The following is a 20,677-nucleotide window of genomic DNA, read 5'->3' on the forward strand; positions in this document are numbered from 1 at the left end:
TTTTTTTTTAACTCTCTTTAGAGTACTCACATTTACTTTGTGTGTTTCAGAGACAGCAGGCCCTATGAATATGCAACATTATTCTTAATTTAGCTCTGCAAAACCAGGCATGGGCAGTGCATGGTGTGTTTGGCCTTACCAAATTCACCAGTGATTAGATTGATTTTTAGCTTGCATCATTGTTTTCAGGCCCAATGATGAGTCATGGAACTTCTCTCTCACCTCATGTACGTTACTGCATCTGGTACCATCAGGACAGAGTTAATATCCAGGATGCAGTGATTGATTTAGGGAGATGATAATGAGATTATGGCTCCTGCCCTTAAAACATGACAACTGAAATCCTATCATTTTCCACATGAAGAAATATGCTAAATATGATAATATCTGACATGTCTATCACCGTGGGATTAAGCCAGCGAGGCGAGGCAGGTTTGATATTTTGATCCTTAGACATGTTACCCTCTTTGTCTTACAAACACAGCATAATTGATTTGGAGATAATGAAGGTTTATATTTGCATGCCCCAATTTTTAATTCTAGGAAGTTTTCAGGTCCTCTCGGTTCAGATCTGTCAGCTTATACAAAAGAAGCAAACAGTTTCCACTTTGTTTCTTTCCTCTGATTTCACGGGGTGGTAAACTGAGTAAGAGAAGTGGGTAACCGTGAATATATATGTTTCAGGCCAGGAGAGTCTGCCTCGAAAGTTTTCAAAAGACTCATGAGTACAAAAACATTAAATGTGTGGGAAATCTGACCCCTTAAACACAACAGAGAAGCAATATTTCCTGAATATTTAAAGAAAACAAGTTAGGAAAATGGATGAGCACACTTTTAAAGACCAATACATTTAGGGTTTTTTCCTTCCTTCTCCTTTGGGAGGAAATCTTTTCTAGAATTTCCAGATTTTATTTTTAAATGTATACCTTTAAATAAAGTAACTTAAAATATTCCTATATTATCTACGTTATTTAAAATATACATTTGATGCAAGTTTTATTTCTTTTAGTCTTTTCCTCTAATACTCACAATCTTAAACTCAGCTTCAGGATATAGACAGATACACGGCTAGATGGGTACAGATACCTGAGAATGGTAAGACTAACTGAAACTGGTGTCTGAACTATTCAACACCCAGATGCTCATTGTCTATTTCTAAACATTCGCTGATACAGACATCTACCCAGTCATTCAGTTCTCAGCATCTACCCACAAGCATGTATCCATGTATCTACTTTGTGCCAGATTCCCCTAATCACTGCCAGGCATTCATAAGAAATGGAAAGGAGCATACATCCTAGCTGAGGAGACGTATATTTATGGGTTATTTTTCATGCATTTGAAGGCTTGGTACATGTCTGAAAAGTAGGATAGAAAAAGGAAGACGCAACTGCCCATCTGACAGCTCTACTGGGATGTCTCCTATGGCCGGAACAGCATTCTTAATTTTTCCACTCCTTACAACTACTTCTCCAATAGTCCCAAACCTAGGAATCATCCCTCACTCCTTTTTACTCCTGCTCACAGACTTCTCATCTCTCAGCAAGTGTTGCTGCACTCCATATATTACTGTGAATCTCTCCATTCCTCTCTGCATCCATTGATTTTTGTTACTCAAATCCATCATCATCTCTCACTTGGACTGTTGGGATAGTTTTCATCTTCCACTATTCACCACCCCCCAATTAATTATCTACACAACAACTAGAATGATTATTTTAAAATATAAAATAGATTGTATTTCCCCATTGCTTAAAGCCAGCAATGGCTTAAGTCACTTTGGAAAAAATGGGAACACCTGATACAACACCTGGTCAAGCACCGTGTTCTGGTTCTTGCTCACCTCTCCTCCCCACGCCCACTGAGCTCTAGCCACACTGCCCTTTTCCGAGCCTGCCAGAAGATGGCCTGCCTTTTATTCTGTCTTTCCTGCATTGATTTCTGCCTTCAGGGTTTTGCCCCATCTGCCTGTGAGGCTCTTCTCCGTGCTTTCACACGACTGGGTGAATCTTCTCATTCAGTTCCCCTCTCAATACTCAGGAACTATTCAGAGGATGAATGGGCGTTATTTATAACCACTGCACAGCACTGCCGGGTGGCGTGAATCTCATGCCTGAAGTTCTCAACAGATGTTGCTTATTAAGACCATCGGAGCCAATCTCTTGATCTATTTAACTTTTCCTAAATAGTATTTAGTTCTGAACATTAAAATACCCGCATCAGACATAAGCATTTGTACCAAGTCTGATCACTGTTTATTTGTAAGAAAATAGTCTAATTTTAATACTTTAATGCATAGGACACATTTGAGGAATCTGGGAGTGACTCTGCCAAGGATGCAGACTTATTTGGATGTGCTCACTTTTCAATTAGGCAGGGTTCATAAACATTTATGTAATTTGATGACATTTGTGATGATGATAATAATAATAGTATAAATATTAATGCTTCTTGTAACAGGTAGTATGTCTCATTTTTCCAGTAAGATTAAAGAAACAGAACTCCTAAGCATTACTGACATTCTTTTGCTTTACCTTCCTGGTTTTTCACTTCTTGGAGTCTTCCCCATTCTAATTCTATGTGAGATTTTTAGTTTGATTTTTATAACAGGACATAAGCTTAGGCTTTGGCAAGGTGATAACACCCTGGAGGCTGGGAGAACTAACACTCTTGAAGGATAAACTTCAGCCAATGTGAGTGAGAAGGCTGAAGGGAAAGGAATGGCTGATAAATTTTCTTTCCAGCTTCCTCGTGACGGATTGACCTGGATTGTCTTTTATCTACTCTATCCGGAGACAATCCACGTGGCCAGCTGACTGTCTGCCTCTCTGCATCTTGTGAAGCAGTGACCAGCTCAGTAATTCATTACCTTGTATTCAAATCCCATCTTTCTCTGTCTCGTTTCTATTTTCTTTTACTCCAGCTACCTTACATCTTGCCTTCCGACAAAACATTAGCACTTGACCCTTTTCTCAGGCTCAGTTTTCAATCAACCTGACCTAAGATATATGCTAGTTAAAAGCTAGGCTAGAGGGAGGGCTGCACATCTTGTTTTAAAGTTCTTTGTCAGTGCATTAAAATACTAGTAGGGCAAGGATGATGGCGATCACTCATCTCCAACATCTGTGGGGTATTTGACTGCTGTTACTGTTCGAAGCGCTTTGTGTGTGATGGCGTTTAATCCTCACATCCATCCTATGAAGTAGGTATCATTATTATCCCCACTTGACAGACAAGACAGGCATAAATATTTCACACATCTGATAACCTGGGCCATACGGCTAACGGGAAGCAGAGCTAGGATTCCACTCTAAGCACTTTGATGCATTTTCATTTGTGCTGAAACCTTCAGCAGTGAGGGGCAGTCCTTGGTGTCTTGCTGGCCATTCTAAGGTCGACATCACTGCCTGTGCAGCCGACTCCGGACAAGGCCACTCGGGTCCCAGCGGCACGTTTATGATCAGAATATGATCTCTAAAGAGCTGAGGTCCACTTCCTTTCAGGAATGTGTGGTGTGCTGGGGCGTCTGACTCAACCTTCCAGTCTTCTTGGCTTGCGTGCTCAAAAGAAAGCATCTCAAAACACACGCTTAGTTGCACCGAAGTTTCTCCCGTCTTCCCACGTAGAGGTTTATGAAAGGGCCATCTTACTTCATGCTTAATTCAGAGCACTTGTAGTTTCATCCTGAATCGTTTTTACCCACCATCATACCACGCACATTACATCCACCCTACACAGACGTGCCCAGGCTCAGGCTCACCACACTCCATCATGTGACTCTTTGTGGCTGCGCCACAAAGGTTCCCACTCTGTGTTGTGTAAGAAACTTGCAACTGAAAGTGACCTGCACTCACCTTCTGCCCTTCTGTCGCCCTATTGAAAACAATGACCACCAAGCCTCTTCCAACAAAAGGCCATTTGTGTCCGCGGACAGAACACAGAGGATCAGATCGCCTGCAGTAATTGCAAATTAATGCTCTCCCGGCAATGCATTAACTACACACTATTGATCTACAGTTGAATCATAGAGGCTACTGAGAAGTGATTTTGCTTTCCTATTTTTTGTGCTTTTATTGCTTTTTCCATAATGCATTTTTCTTTCCACTGGAGTTTTTCTCTAATTGTCTCCATTTGAAATTTCCCACAGTGAGATGACTTCTAACTTATAATTAGAATCTGTAAAAATTCATGTCTCTGTCTCAAAAGCCTTTTAGAAATCTACTGAACGGTAACTTTGATGCTATAAAACACACACACGAGGCACAGACACACGTATCTAGAGAGACAAGCTTTTGAATGATTTTTTTTAACTTAAATAAAACAGAAATCCATTTGGTCCTCTATTCGAAATTACAATTTGCTGAATAGTCTGCAATAAACTATTCAAAAGTTTCCCCTAAAAGCATTTTACTTGGGAGCATTGATGATATGATTTTCTTTCCTCAAGCAAACTTTTAACATGTAAGTAAACAGTATATTTCAGAGGTAATTTTTTTTGAGTATAAATGTGAGAGAAGATGCAAAAATCCAGTGAATATTTATGCACGTTTGCACAGAATACTTCTGACAAAATCCAGGTTTCCTCATGTTTGTGTCAAACTCTTAATTGACAAAAATCCTTCTACCTGGTGGAAAGAGCGTACGCTTGTATTCCAGAGCTGACCTTGACCACGCGCCTAGCCTAGACACAGGCCATCTGGCCTGAGCCTGGCTTCCGAGTTGTGAATTAGGAGCCACTGCACCTGGAGAGATACCCTGACAGCAATTTCCTCTACAACTTCTCATGTCTCTTTAACTTATCACTGATCTTTTAAACTTCTAAATGGGAGACATAGCTGTGACATCTAACCGAAGTCTTCAAAAACGTTTTAGGCCTATGAGAACTTTGATATGTTACTATCATTTCTTTCATAATCACTATTTGCATAAGAGTCATAATTAATACTGTAAAAATAAATGTGCATCCAACTTGTTTGCTTAGTCTGTATTCCTCAGTAAATCATCATCTTCTGTTGCAAGAAATGTCAATTACATGACGAATTACATAATCTTGGTACTCTTCCTTCTAGGAGTTTATAATTAGAGATCAATATAATCAGAGTTGATTGGCATTTTCCAACCAGTCTGGGAGCTGGGCCAGGGTGCTGGAGCCTCCCCGACGGGTCAGGTGTTGCTGGGGGGCAAGAAGGGGGCGGCAGCAGGAGGGAGACGCTGTCGGGACTGGGAGTCTGAACTGCGATACTCCCTTCAACGCTACTGCCTAACTCTCTCCTCCTCTTTCCACTCTACCTTAGACACTTCCTATATTAAGATCAAAAGTGAATAAATAAATCTTCACACTTCTAATCTTTGAAGATGGTTAGAAATAAGACTTTTTCAAGTGTGCTCCACAAGAAATGAGTTAGGAAGAAAGTCAGGAGTTTCTCAACAGGGAGAAAAAAGAAGAAAAGGTGGAGTAAAACCACAACTGAAGGCATCACGACTGAAATGATGACTGGATCCTTTCAGAAGACGGTAACTTCAGAGGGTCGGTGTGCTGTGAATGCACTGCCGGGGTGAGGACCACACAGGAGGCTGGCTACAAACAGACTTGTATGCACACACGGGTAGGAGCCAGGAGGATAAAAGTTTCTAAAGTTTGGTTTGTTATAATTACGAAAAATTGCTGCTCCAAGACATCAAGATACATTAAAAAAAACTGAAGAAACCAGTCTTAAAATAAAAGAAAAAAAATCTAAATCTCTTGTGTACCCATTAAAATAAGGAGAGTCAGCAATATGGCAGAGAAAGGTCCTTTAAAGAGAAGAGTGGCCGTAACCCAGGAACAGCATTATTATAATGACTAATAATTCAGTGTCATCTCAAAAATGCAATTAAGAAAAGTGATGAAGAACTAGGACAGCACATACAAAGCAGACTAGTGGGATATGAAACTGAATGTCCTGATTGGAAACTCTTAGGGAAGTAGGCACTTATGAGAAACCAATTGTGAAATGTCTTTTCGTAGTCTGTATTTTTACTTTTTCTTGTAGGAGAAATATGTAGAATGGCACGAACAATCTACTCTGGTCTGAACCCTTGGGGAAAAAGTCAAATATATTAAGCACATGACAGAACTGAGCAGCTCTGGAAAGGGGTTTGCATTAGTCCAATTTTTTTGATTAATATTTAATAATGTTTTTATTGTATAGGAAGTTGATGATACTGTTCTACCACTAACAGACATGTACTTGGAGATACACTCCTTCTAGACGTGATGAATTTGTGTTGAAAGCATCATCCTTGGGAACAGTCAAAACATATTTGCAAGGCAGCTAACCAAGGATGAAGGTGGCCGCCAGTAGCCCTGGAAGAGAGGAGAATTGACATCATGGAGGATAAAAACCATTCATTGAAAAGAGAACAATGTGCTGCGGAAGTGCAGAGCAGAAAGGGCCCACTGAGCATTTATTTGCTCCTGGATTTGTGGCGACAGAAGGGGTTTGGTGTCAGCCTGTGAAAATGTAAAGACCTTGTCACTCTTCAATAGTTTCCCATTAATCACAGAGTAACATCTACCATCTTTATCATGGCCTGCAGGACCCCCCAGGATCCACCTCTGCCTGTTACTGCCCCTTCATCCCTTATCACGCCCATCTCAGCTGTGTCCCTCAGTCCTGAAACAGGGCAAGACTGCTCTGCCTTGTGCCCCTGGCTCTTGTATTTATGATCTTGCTCTTCTTCTGGCCGGAGGACACTTTTCTTTCAGACCTCTGCATGGCTGACTCTTTGTTTACTCTTTCAAGTCTGGGCTCGATTATTTTATCACTCCTTTGAGGGTGCTTCTAGCATGCAAGGTCCTGAGCATTCTCAGCTGCCTGAGAACATCCCTGTGTCCTTGGGGCTAGAACCACGCCCGGCACATAGTGGGTGCCCACCATATGATAAATGAAAATATCATCTGATGAGAGTTCACTGAGCACATCATTTCCCTTTTACTAAATATCATCTTTCAAGTACAACTAAGGTCGCATCAGCATTTTTTTTTTTGGAAACGACATCAACATGCTATATTTGTTGATCTTATTGTTAATTAAATCCATCTAAAGTTTTCCCACAAAATCTTCTCTTTGCCATGGTTATTTGTATTTTAGATGTGTAGTTAAGTTTATGTAGCCAAGGACAGGACCTTGCATTTATCAATAACTAGCTTTATTTTTTTTACATTGTATCAGTCGTGTAGGTATCTGGTGCTCTTCCTGAGCCTACATCAGAACCTACTGTGTCTCCCTACTTCATGCTACTTAAGAATCTGACCAACTGGTTTTCTATATTTCCCTCAAAAGAACTCCGGAGGCCTAGGATGGCCAGTTTTCTAGAAATCTCAGGATTCCCTTTACTCAGCACATGGAAACACTGATTCGAATTTAAAGTAATTTTGGAAACCGAAGAATTCAGGTAAAATTCTTTAATAAGGAGCAAGCAGTTTGCCTGTAGAATTACAAGATTGTGATAAACAGGTGTAGCTCAAGAATTGAAAATAAATTGTCAGTTAATAAGTAGAGAACAGAGCAAGAATTCACATGTTTGTTATGATGAAATTCTCTTTCATTTTGCCAGCACACTTCTTGAGCACAGTAACATGGATGGTGGGAGGCGCACAGACAAATCATGGGGTAGAAATCAGGAAACATGCTTTCTAATCACACTGGACAGCCAACTCGATAAACTCAAGGGAATTACAAATCTGTAAAATGGGGTTAAAAATAGTGATATACCCACACCTTTGCAAGAGTCAAGTGCATTAATAACTAGAAAAGACTTTCTGAAAAACAGAAGGTGATTTTCATCAAATCATTAATACTCTTTACAGTATATTTGCTGTGGCCTCCTGCTTTCTCATTCTCTGTACAGTCTGACTTCCGAATCTTAACCTACTACCAAAATGAGCCCATAAAACATTGAGGTGGACTTTCAAAAAATATACACAATTGCATACATCTAAATGAGTTTGGCTTTTTCAAAATAATTACCCTGGTGGATGTTAGCACTGCTCAGAATGAATCTTGTTCACCTCTTTTCGAACTAACAGAAAGGGAGACTCCTGACTGTATACATAGCTCAGTTCAACAACCAACGCTGTTCGCTCAACTCAGCTCTCTTCAGCTTCGTTTATAGTAAATCCACTCTCCAAGTAGGGAGGGTAGTTACTTACGGTGTTCAAAATACATTCCCTCCCAAGTGACTATTAGAAATAGTCACTTGGGAGGATAAGTTACGGAATGGTTATTAAAAAATCGGTTATATCCAATCACAATTCATTTCAAATGATATTGATAAATTGGAAGGATTCAGAGAAAACCAAAAGAGAAAATCCAATGTTTGGAAAATAATATGTGAAACTAGAATATCTACAACTGGGCTTTTTTTTTTAAATGAAGAATTAAGAGAGTAAATAGTAGTTTAAAACTTTGGTGAGGCACATGAAGATTCTTTGATGAAGAAGTGAAATTAGTAGTTAACCGTATCACTGCATATGATGTAAAAAGGAACAGACAAGACAAAGGGTCTGGCCAGAGTCAGGAACAAGTTCAGCCAGGAAGTTTATACAAGACCAGAAATTTCATATGGCTATATCTGCAAGCATTTTAGCTACCTCATGGTTATTTTCTCACATAAATAGTCATCGTGTGATACGTTACTTTTTCTTGTAGTAAAACTGTCATTCAAAAAGATTAGATCTAATTTCAATTAATTTCCTTTGAATCTAGATGTTAATCTTTCTATCAAGTGGAGAGTGTGTGATCATTCGAAAGCCTAGCAGGTTTCCATTTAATTTTCTCTATTGCTTATAAACAACATTGTTGCACTGGAATCCAGATGCTTTTCAAAAATTGAAACGTCTTCCATTAAAGTAACCATCCATTAAAGTGATTTAAAATAATGTAATAATTGACTCAGTAATTTGGATTTCCTTGAATGGATACTAAGAGCATGTTTTTTCCTATATATTATTCTAAGAATATAGGGTTCCATTTTTTTTTAAAATACCTACTTGCATATTGTTCTTAAAATTGTAAATGAAACACTCATTAAAGCTAGGAAACAAGAAACTGCGTGGTGGAAAGAAAAATATGTCTATTTTAACTAGCTATGTGAAACAGTTCTGACACCATTTAAAGTGACTTTGAATGGTATCTATCAACTACTCTTCTGTCATACATCATAGCCTGACTTTAAAGTGAATAATGATAAAAGAAAACATAAGCAATCATTGAATAAATATATTTTCCAGCTATCCAATAAGAATTTAGAATACAGAATACAAATTTTTTTTTTATCACTTAAAGACCTCCAACAATATAGTTGAAGCACTGAAGTCTTCCTGTACATTATGACCAAGACAGAATGTCGTAAGGCATCTGCAGTCACGTGGAAACAGTGTCATCGTGCTGCTTCAATTACCTCTTTTTCTCCAGTTTTAGTAAAATAATACATCTGTTGGTCACATTAAAAAATTCCACTTAGCTTGAACTAGCTCCATCAGAGCCGCTTTGATTATTGTTAAAAATTGATTTGCTCATGTAAGTCTAGTGAGTGTCAGTCATGTGACCATGACTCATGGCAAATGCCCACCATGCTCCCTCCTTCTGCTATATTTCAGGATTTTCTATTAACTTTTGTGACAAACCCATACAAAAGAAATGGAAGAAAAAAAAAAAACACCCATACAATCTCAGTGAAGGCACCGGTCATAACTGTATGTGGATGAACTGAAGGCTTCCTGTCACTTCTGATGTCCTGAATCAAAGTCCTTAGAAGGTTGGATTGTAATGGCAATATCATTAAGTTAAATGACAGAAATCCGTAGTAACTCAGTGGAAAAGAGCGGTGTAGCACAGTACCCTCCATCTATTCACAACAGAGGAGAGTGAACATTTGTGACAAGGCCTGTCACTAAAAGGAGGTGATTCAGTGTGAGTGTCGTTTGCAATACAAATCCCTAAATAGTTTTTTACTAACAGAAATTGTAGACTAGTACTTAAAACAGATGAAGGGAATAGAGAATTCACTCTGAAGGCTAAGTCTGGGACTAACAAACTAAAAGTTAAAAAAAAAAGCCAGTGTTAATTTACTAAACTAGTATTTCCAATTGTTTTAAAGGGGAATTAGTCACGTTGTTTATTTTCTATCCCCTGCATGAATAACTAATTGGCAGCCAGAAGCAAACTACTTTTCTTCAGAGTAGCCCCCCAAAAGATTTAAGACCTCAAGAGTTTATGAAGAGTTTGAGAATGTAATTTCACAAGGAGGTGTTTATAAATTTCAGTATTCAGTACCTGAAACTGACTAATAATTTTCATTTGAACTTTTTAGAGATCTAGCTTGCATACTTTAACTCATGAGAGCCTATCAAAAAAGATGAAAAATAAGATTTCACAGTCACTGGGGTTCCCTTAAATAAATGAGAAGTCAGTTGAGTTGACTGACAAAGTTATGAGTTAGCGACTCTTAAATACAAACACATAACCAGTTTTGAACCTAATTTCTTGGCCAAAGTATTGCATCTGGTTTGATTGTAATAGTCATTTTCATTCCAAAGTTGTACCAGGGAAATGATCTGGAATATTCAAATTTCTCTCTAGTTAAATCCTTAGCTTCTACATTCAACAATCACTGAAGCATTTTTAAGGTAGGTTCATTGCATGTTTTACCACTGAAACGTTAACATCCTTGTCAAAGCAAGTTGTAGAGTAAGGTGGTACAGGGCTAATGAGAGATGATACATTCCTAAAGATGGTAAGATGACTTCAAAAAGCAAAAAATGGCCCTTTAAAATGCAACCCGAAACCCCAAAAGGCAGTTCCCTTTACAAACTGCAAGGTTGTCTAAAATATTTTGTGATTTTTATACCTCAGTTAAACTCTCAATCAGCAAAAATTTAAGCAATTCATTTAAAACTGCATTTGAAATTGCTACTTTGAGTATAAATCCTTATTCTAGTAGTGAACTCACCTATCTATATAGCTTATATATGTGTATCAAGAAAATCAGAACAAAAATATTTATTTATATCACTATTTCTGTACCTATTAGTTTTCTTTCTATACTCTAGTATGTCAGCACCATCACGCTTACATTTAAATACACTTCATTTGCCTGATCATGTCTTGCAAAAGGTGCATATGGTCAGTACATCCTTTATATCTGAGAAGAAATAGTTAGAAATAAAGATTTGATAGTATTCCACCTTAAGATATACAAGTGGGTGAGTCCTTCAAAGGAAACGGTATGGAACCAGAGAGCAGGAATGAGTTAGGCAGTAAGAGCCAGGGAACAAATGGCAACAGAGAAAAGGGAGGGTGATGATGGGGGAATTCAGGCCTTGAGGCGTATGAAAAAGATCTGAACCAACTCCTAGAGGGAATCTGTTGGGAAATTGTTTTAAAAAGATGAATAAAAACTGATGCTCACCAGCACCCAAGGCCCAGGCAACATTAAACGAATTTGGAGTAAATTCAATTGGCAGAGTTACTTGAATTTCTCTAATAACATCCAGCAGCCCAGAAGCATAGAAAATGAGAGTTTAGATCAGCCCAGGACTGGGGATTGGGACAGGGAAAAACTCAGTCACAATGGAAGAGAGACAGAAGCATTATACGTTTTCTACTCCATCCAACTGCCACGCCAGAATTGTAAATTCAAGGGTTTCCCACTCACAACTGCCCTAAATATATCTTACTACTGATTTTAGTTTATACTTCAGCTAAAATGGGTTTAAAAATATTTTCTGGCTGAATAAAAATGTGACTCTAGCTAATGATAGAATTGATACATAATCTGCAATTTTCGACCAGCAAAAGCCTATGTGTGGAACTTAACGTTTTTAACGAAACCAACTGGGAGTCTGTAGTTTACATAGCTGGGAATTCTCTGGGCCGTTCCGAGCCAGAGCTGAAGGGCGGTGCTTTGGCAACCACTTTTTAATAGCAGGATGAGCCTTTCATCCTCTCCTCATAATCTGTTTTTTTAAAAAAAATCACAATTCAAGCATATTTATTTATTTAAGTATTTCCTGTGTTTCTGCGATACACCAGGTAATACATCAGGTGACCAGTGTTTTATGAGGAGGTCTGGCATGAAAAGATAAATTGAGCCGGACAGATTTCCTCTTTTGAAAACCTGAGCCAACAGATGTTGAGCTGATGAGGAATTTCATGTAGGACCTGGAGCTGGAAGACCACCAAATGGAGCAGGCGCATGGGGACCACGTGTGAGGCGCAAGTTCAGAGGAGGCAGAAACAAGGAGTAAGCCTTGGAGACAGGAGAGTGGACAGAACTCTAGATTCCTTCGAGGGAGAAATCACAGGCTCCGGAAAGAGAGATGAAGGATGTCTCAGCCCAGAACTACCTGCCTGGTTCTCACAGTTCCAGTTTCCACTCATATACACAATTAAGAGGCTTCATTTTCTTCATGTAGTTTGAGTGACTCTCTGCTGCTCAATTGAAGATGAGCCCAAGCAGACACTGTAATCTGAGTGATTGTTTCACCACGTGTTTTTATGAGGACACCCAGTACTCTATGCATTTACATACTGCGGTCCCGACACTGAGTACACATCTCAGCTCAGAATGTATCATGTTGACTTATTTTTTCTGTGTTTTCACATTTTTACTCTTCTTTGAATCCTTATGCTGAGAACATACTTGCAGGCTAAACATGTAAGCTTTGAGTAGGTGGGCAAGATCTGCCTATTACTGATACTCCTATCATAAAAGTTCAGAGAGTAGGATGGAGTGTAACCAGTTGGAAGAGCGCTGACTTTGCGGTTGTGAAACTCGAGGTCTGAGTTCTGGCTCTGGCACTAGTCATGTGACTTTGGCTGCACCACTTCCATGCTCCAAGCCTCAGATGATGTCAATCAAGGAAGTACAAAGCTGCTTCACTCTCAGGTAGGCATGGAGATACTGTATGGAGCAGTTGCTGGAATCAGCCCATGGCAGACAATAATACTTACACCTCCATGTGTAACTTGCCCAAGATCACGTCTGGACGTGAGCAGGAGTCTTTTCTGGAACCCACTCATAGCCCATTTTTATCCTCAAGTCCATGTTCTTCTTCATGCTCACAAAGATAAATTCAGGTGACATTCAAGCCTAGACATCTATTATCTTCCAGGTTCTTCTTGAAGACACTGCTCTATAGTCTTCTTTCCTTCGTGATGTCCCAAAGTACCTTCTTTTATCATTTCCTTCCTTCTTGAGGAATTTCCTTTAGTCATTCTTTTTAGCTATGCTTCCTGGAAATAAATTCTTAGGTTTCCTTGAGTTAAAAATGTCTTCTTTTCTGCTCATTCTTGAAGGAAATAGGATTCTAGGTTGATAGTTTTTTTCTTTCAACAACTGAAAAATATTTTAGCTATGCTTCCTGGAAATAAATTCTTAGGTTTCCTTGAGTTAAAAATGTCTTCTTTTCTGCTCATTCTTGAAGGAAATAGGATTCTAGGTTGATAGTTTTTTTCTTTCAACAACTGAAAAATTTCATTCCACTTCCTGGACTTCAGGGTCTCTGATGAGAAATCTCTTATCCTTAGAACTGTTAGTTCCCTATAGGTAAGATGTCATTTCTTTCTTACTTTCAAGGTCCTTTTTCAACTTTTCAGAGGTCTGATGATGATGTGTTTTGATATGAATTTCTTTTGACCTCTCCTGTTTCAGGTGCATTCAGCTTCTTGAATCTGTAAGTTTTTGTCTCTCACAAAAATTGGGAAGTTCTAAGACGTTATTTCTTTTTCACCTCCTTCCTTGACCTTCCCTCTGGCACTCTGCTAACAAGGATGTTAGCTCTCTTGTTATAATTTCAGTTTCCTGAGACTGTTTTTTTTTTTTTTTTCAGTATTTTTTTCTGTTTTTCAGATTGTTTAATTTCTCCTGCTCTGTCTTCCAGTTCACTGACTCTTTCTTCTGTCCTCCCCATTCTTCTGCTGAGTCCATAAACTAAGTTTTGTGCTTCTTATTGTATTTTTCAATACTGAAGTTTCCGTTTGGTTCTTTGTATCTTGTATTTCTTTGTTGAGATTTTCCATATTTTCCACTTGTTTCAAGCATGTTTGTTGCTTTAAAAATCTTTATCAGGTCATTCTAAATCTCTGTTATCTTGGTGTTGGCATCTGTTAACTGTCTTCTGCCATTCAGCTTGAGCTCTTCCTGGGTCTTGGTATGGTGAGAGATTTCCAGTTGATACATTGACATTTTGGATACTATGTTAAGAGACTCCTCACTCTGTTTAAAGCTTTTGTTTCAGTTGGCTGTTTTTGGACACCATCCTGGCAGGGGAGAGGGAGGACGCTGCCTCATTACCACCCAGGTTCCTTACTTGGCCTCCTCTGCCATCTGGGGAGCACAATTTCTTGCTACGGCTGGGAGAGGACTGGGTTCTGCTCCCCAGCAGGCCTCCACTGACAGCTCCCTGGCCGGCAGGGGCAGGAGTGCCCTGTTATCGTTCCCACTAGGCCTCCAGTGACACCAGAGGGGCGTGGGGGGAGGGAGAGCGTGACCTTGTTACCACTGGGTGGTGACAGACGTCCTGACTCGCTGTCAGATTTCCTCCGACACTACCCCGTGGGGGAGGAGAGGGGACAATCGCTCATTACTCTCAGTGGGGGTGGAAATCCTGGCTTCCCACCTAAGGGAGCGCATTATTGCCCAGAAGCAATGCCAGGCGCCTTTGTTACAGCCTCCTGAGCTGGAAATAGAAGACCCCTGCTTGTCCTTTGTTTGGGTGGATGGGTGTGAGGCTGCAGTTTCTAGCTGTGGCATTTGGCTAGAGTAGAGCAGTTATGCTATAAAAGTTTTTTATCTTGCCAGGCTGTGCCTTTGCTGGTTCTCTGGATGGAAAAAGTAGGCATTCTTGTCTGCACCTGTTGTTGTGTCTGGGTTGACGGATTCTTTGGCTCCAAGTCTGGGACATAGGAGGCAAAAGAAAACCCAGGAAACTCACCCCTTAGCTGTGCCCTGGGTCCTGTGAGATTCCTCGCCAGACTGCCTTCCCTCCACCGTTCAGAGTCTCTTTATGGTAGTTTTATGTATAAAGGTGTTTAATTGTACTTACTGGGAAGCAAAGGGAAAGTGCGCCTACTCCGTCTTCTTGGGAGCAGAAGTCTGCCTCCGTTAGCATTTTGATACATGTTATTTCCACTTTACATTATGTTTCATAACAGGATGTTAACTCTGATTGTCAAATTGGCAACATAAGATACTGCACTTAAGTTTCTTGCCAGAAAATATATGTGGTGCTAAGCATTTCTGCTTCTCAGTTACTGTTAGTGCTAGATAGTAAGGAGGCATATTAAAAGAAGATTATCTCTGAGGTCACAGCCTAGTCATCGTATGAAAAATTTTATTCCTGGGCCAAGTCAGACCACCCAAACCTGAATATCTTGTCCCCCAGAGAAATGCTTATGCTATAATGCGCTGAGACACTGCACTGGGTCTATGCTGAGCAACGTCGTAATATAAAAAGCAAGTGTGTAAATAATACAAAAAACTAAAGAACTCTAAGCTGTTTTAGAGGTGCTGATAAGAGTGGAATGTGCTACACTTCAAAGTATCACTTGAGGAAGTCAATGGATGAACTTCCTCAGCTCTGTACCACAAGACGGCAAACAATGAATTTACTTCTCTATTTTGAAAGGATGAATCCAGTGATGTATTTGCTTGGGCTACCAGGAAGTTCAGAGTCAAGTTTGCTAATCCTTCTGAGCCACATGACATCAACTTTGTGTATTGGCCTTACCCTTGACTTTTTTATTTTTCAAACAAGGTTTTACTTTTACCCAGATTTCCTCATGTATTTGGTTTTTATCCGGTAGTACAGGATGTATTTGGTACCTGATCTCGTTTATTGTAGAAACAGATAGGTGACCAAATACATTTAAAAAAAAATAGAGGGTTTGTCAGCCCTCAGTAGGACAGGAAGTGAACCTCAGGTCTCTGCTCAACTCATAACAGAAACTTAATGAATGCTGCGGGTTTTGATCCCACACTGGCTCTTCCTCAAGGGACCCTGAATGAATATATTCATGGTCACATAGGTTACACTTTATTTGTCAGAAGGAGCGTGTTGAATGGACAGACAGACACAAGTATTACCTGGAGGACAGAAGCGCCACCGTGGAGAAACTGAAGACCGCTTTCAGCGGAGTCAATTCCACCAGCGGCCAAGATGGGAAATCCAGGCAAAGCACGAGCAACGGTGGTCACAGCTCTCAAAGCAATAGGTCTGATGGCTGTGCCTGCAGGAAATGGGATGATCGACGGTTAGCGCATTGACCACCTGGGCACATCACCTACAATCACTATTACACTGATGGCAGTGTGGTGGCATGTGTAGTGTGGCCATGGTATAGAATGGCAGCATTGCACTAGACAAAATTCAAATGTCTTTATGTCTATTTAAGACGTATACATATGCAATATATAAACATCGTTCTGTTTCAAAGTATGCTAATGTGTAAATGGATGTGTATTTATTTTAGGGCTGATGCTATAATTGCACGCAGGCATGTCAGGGAAGTGGGTGTAGCAATTCTAGAGCTCTTGCATAAAACACATACGTATTGCAATTTGATATACAGGCATGTGTAAAACATTGTATGGAACACTCAAGCATCTGTTTTGAAAAGAACAAGGACCAGCACATTTTGAAAAAGAAAAACAATCGCATGTAGTGCATAAGTAGACATACAGCTCTGTTGTGTTTCTGCGAAGTGTAAAGCAGCTGGTGCGAACAGAGACACTGTGAAAACAAGCAAGGTGCCCATGAACTTGCAGATTCCATACTGCATTTTCCATGGATTTCCCCAAATCTGATGAAACATAGTGAGCCTAATCTAGTTTTTCATACACTAGGAAATTTCAACCAAGTTAAAGAGAATTTACTCGAATTCAGTCATTAGTGTGTGTTTAATTTTTTATACTTTACTTAACCAAACATTACTGATACATTATTAATTGTAACAAAAGCTGCATGGGTGGACAAAATACTCTGAGGTCATTTTTTACATGATTATACTGTACTAAGGCTGCTTCAGACTCTCAAGGGTTAACACAACCTGGAGTAAATTAATGTACTCATAACATAGCAATATAATTTGATATTTCTGATGTACATGCACAGGTCAATGGTCTTTTAAGGCATTTTCTGACCACTTTATTTGGGGGGCCTGGTAATTAGGTTTATTTATTTATTTAATGGAGATACTGAGGATTGAACCCAGGACCTTGTGCATGCTAAGCACATGCTCTGTCACTGACCTATACCCTCCCCACTAAAAGGCATTTTCCAGAGTAAAAATAGTTGCGTTTCTGCAAGAATGTGGCACTGCTTCAAACCAGAGCTCCACAAACAGCAATACAAGCGAACAGTAAAATAAGCATCGTGTAGTGAGCATTTTAACTTCACCTCCCCGACAAGCATCCTTCCAGTGTCACAATAAGTCTTCTTTGTTGTGCTCACTTTAAGGAAGCACAAGTAACTTCCATTAAAATCGGTGGTTTTCTTTTCTGTTCATTTCAGATGAAACTGAATTTACGTGTAACTAACGATTTTGGACTCAACACCAAAACGTTTTTTGGAAATGTCCACGTGGTGCTTCTACACTTAAACAGCTTCTTCTTGATATTAGTGTTTATTAGTCAAGAATGTTTAATGCTGACACTTCAGAATTCCATAATCCATAACCGACATTTAAACACAAGGCAGTAAATCAGGGCAAATTAGAAACTGAACATCCAGATTCTATTCCTACTTCAAAATATTTATCAGTGACTTCTTCTTAGTCTGTAGGTTTGACCATAAAAAAGGCGAACATAGTGGATAGGAGAACATAAAGCCAGAAAACACACACACGCACATATTTACATACACATATCTTTAGCTATACTAAAAAGAAATCCAAGAGTAGAAGTTAAAAGAAAGCATTTTTAGCATTTTAAGGAAATCTGTCACTTAAATAAACCTTTTAGAAAGACACACAGTTACCTCAGCATAATATAATTGACACGTTCAATATATACTATGGTGATGGCGCCTTTACACACGTTACTTTGAAGTAATAAAGAAACATTGGGATTCTTTTTTTTTTTTTTCTTATTTAGTTGACCCTGGAGAGTAAAGGAAATTTGAGCTAGAGCAGATAAATAATTTATGTCTCACTGCACTGTTAGAAAACTATCACTAACACTAAGGGGTAAAATTTCAGAGTGGTACACAGGGATTTGGCCACATATTCCAATTGGTATTAATGGACATCAAATGGCAAAGTCCCAGAACACAGCTTTGGAAATTTAACCAGTTACATTTAAAGGGCAACATTATTACACAGGTGTTCAAAAACATCAGCGAATCCTTGGTGGCATTTGAAGATGTTCAATTAGGTCAATAAGACGTTTTCTATTTCATGTTTTTCTTCCTTTTCTAAAACTTTTGTAATCTACCTAATGAACATGAAAACCTTTCAAACTAATAAAGGTATCTTTTTAAAAACTAAGAGTAATTATGTTCTCTGAGGAAATGTGGTACAAAAATGAAGAACTAGATCCTTCTGCTGCTGGGTAATAGTGAATTCAGTTGTAATTTCCATTATAAAGTCCATTTGATCGGTTTTCTTTATAACTCAGTTGATTTAATATGAAATACAATCTACCTGTTCTCAGCATTTTTGTGGGGAATAGATTTTAGAAATGACTTTTACCCATCATGAAAGGTTTTTGGAAGGAATTTGAAGGTATATAACAGGTTCTTTCTAAATTGTTATATAGAAATTTCTTTTTAGTTTTAAAATGACAGAAATGAAGAAATAATAGGTTCAATATAAAAATAAAACTTCTGCTGTCAAGGAAATACATATGTCAATACCACACAGGATTGTGCATAGGTTAATTAAAATGCATAAATATTTCCAGAATCACGCTTATTGAGAAAAGAATTTTTTAAATTTTATCACGGCTACAGCGATTAATGATTTTAGACCAAAGACCAGGGAGAAAGAAGCCAGTTTCAGAAGCTTAAGGAATTGAATGTGGACTCCATCCTAAAGGAAATAACAAGGTTTAAATCAAGAAATTGAAATCCTGTATGCTTAAATTAACTAACTAATTAATTAACAGGCAATGTGCAATTTAAATTAAGCCTCATCTGCATGGGGTAACCAGATGAACCTGGTGGGAAATTCAGTTACATAAAGCTCTTCTGTTTCAACTCTGTGAGAAGCACTAATGAAAAGTCAAGCCATTTGGAATCCCCAAATTTTGAAACAAGCTGCAGTTTCAAACAAACGAACAAACAAAAAGCGAACTAGATGTCTGAGTTCCAACATTGCTGCTCAGAGATCTGATTTGTTCCTGAGTGGTCCTCGTGGATAAGCTGGGGAACTAGACTGAACTTTTGGTATCTAATCAATCTAGCCTTCCATATAGTCACATTTCAAAATGCAAATCAGCATTTCAATTCATAGATCTCAGATAAACTTTACAGAACAATGAATTGATTCAAGGTCTAGAAAGAAATGTTTTAGTAAGCTGGAGATTTATTTTCTTAAGAAAAGGATACTCCATTCTCTTAAATGCAATTCCAAAAATGCTACCATTAGTAGTAGTATTAGGTACTGATATGTAAGTATTACTGTATTATAACATAAACAGGTTCCTTACCCAGGCCTCCTTCATTCATTCATCTGTGCATTTGTCTATTCAAGAAATATTAAGCAGCTATGCCTTCTTTTAAAAAAGAGACAATTGTATCTGAATCCAAAAAGCTTAAAAGGACAATCCCAGTTCATCAGCTTGTGTTCTAACCGTACTGCCAGCCGGGGGAGATGCCCAAACACCAGCCTCTGGTCTCAGGAGGTTGTTTCAGGTTAAATGAGTCCAATGATTCATTTGTACACATGTTCCATTAGGACAATTTCACATTCATTTAAACATCATACATTTTATAGTTTTATAATTACTACTAACAGAAATTCTAGAAAGAAGGGAATTTGAGGACGAACTAGTTACAACATCAGAGAGACAACAGGGCCAACTGTTTAGGCTCAAATCCCAGCTCCTCTGCTTACAAGCCATGTAGCTTTGTGAACATTTCTTAGTCTCACTGTGCCTCTGCTTTTTCATCCATTAAATAATAAAATTATATAACACCTTAGAGCTGTTCTGAAGATTAAATGATTTAACGTATGTAAAGGGCTCATGCACAATAAAAAATTACACAGATGTTTGCTCTGTGACCTGCACAGCCCATGAGGACAGCTGATTTCACGAGCATTCGTTTAGTCTACTCTGTGCCCTCTGTGTTGTTGCTGCGTGCTCAGTAACGCAAGGAAGCCAGTTTTCTTTGTTGGAGACGAGAGCAGGATGCCTGTGATGCTGGGACTTTATCACACTTGCTGCCTTAGCAGAAACACACCTCTCCCTTCACTCTCCTCCTCTCCCACAGCCTTCATTGAGTGGTTATCGTAAGGACGGTAAGATTCACAGACTCCAATGGTAAAAATCTCAAAGGCAGACATCCATACAGTTAAGGTTTTAGTTTGAGAATCAAAAAGTCCGTGTACTAAATCAATATACAAGAATTTTAATGACAACATCAGAACGTGAGTTTATTGGTGAGAAGGAAGCAAAGCTCTGCTTAGCATGA

The 20,677-nt window shown here is 38.9% G+C and overlaps 1 protein-coding gene across 2 annotated transcripts in view; it reads right to left on the reverse strand.

The window, feature by feature from the left end:
• DPYD (dihydropyrimidine dehydrogenase) overlaps positions 1 to 20,677 on the reverse strand; it is a 720,636-nt gene that overhangs the window by 115,410 nt on the left and 584,549 nt on the right. For both annotated transcript variants that reach the window (XM_031457506.2, XM_064488745.1), the window contains exon 19: positions 16,132 to 16,274. In XM_031457506.2, coding sequence (XP_031313366.2) covers positions 16,132 to 16,274 — 143 coding nt within the window. The remainder of the gene's footprint in view (positions 1 to 16,131; positions 16,275 to 20,677) is intronic.

This window comes from Camelus dromedarius, chromosome 9, assembly GCF_036321535.1.
Source record: "Camelus dromedarius isolate mCamDro1 chromosome 9, mCamDro1.pat, whole genome shotgun sequence".
NCBI lineage: Eukaryota > Metazoa > Chordata > Mammalia > Artiodactyla > Camelidae > Camelus > Camelus dromedarius.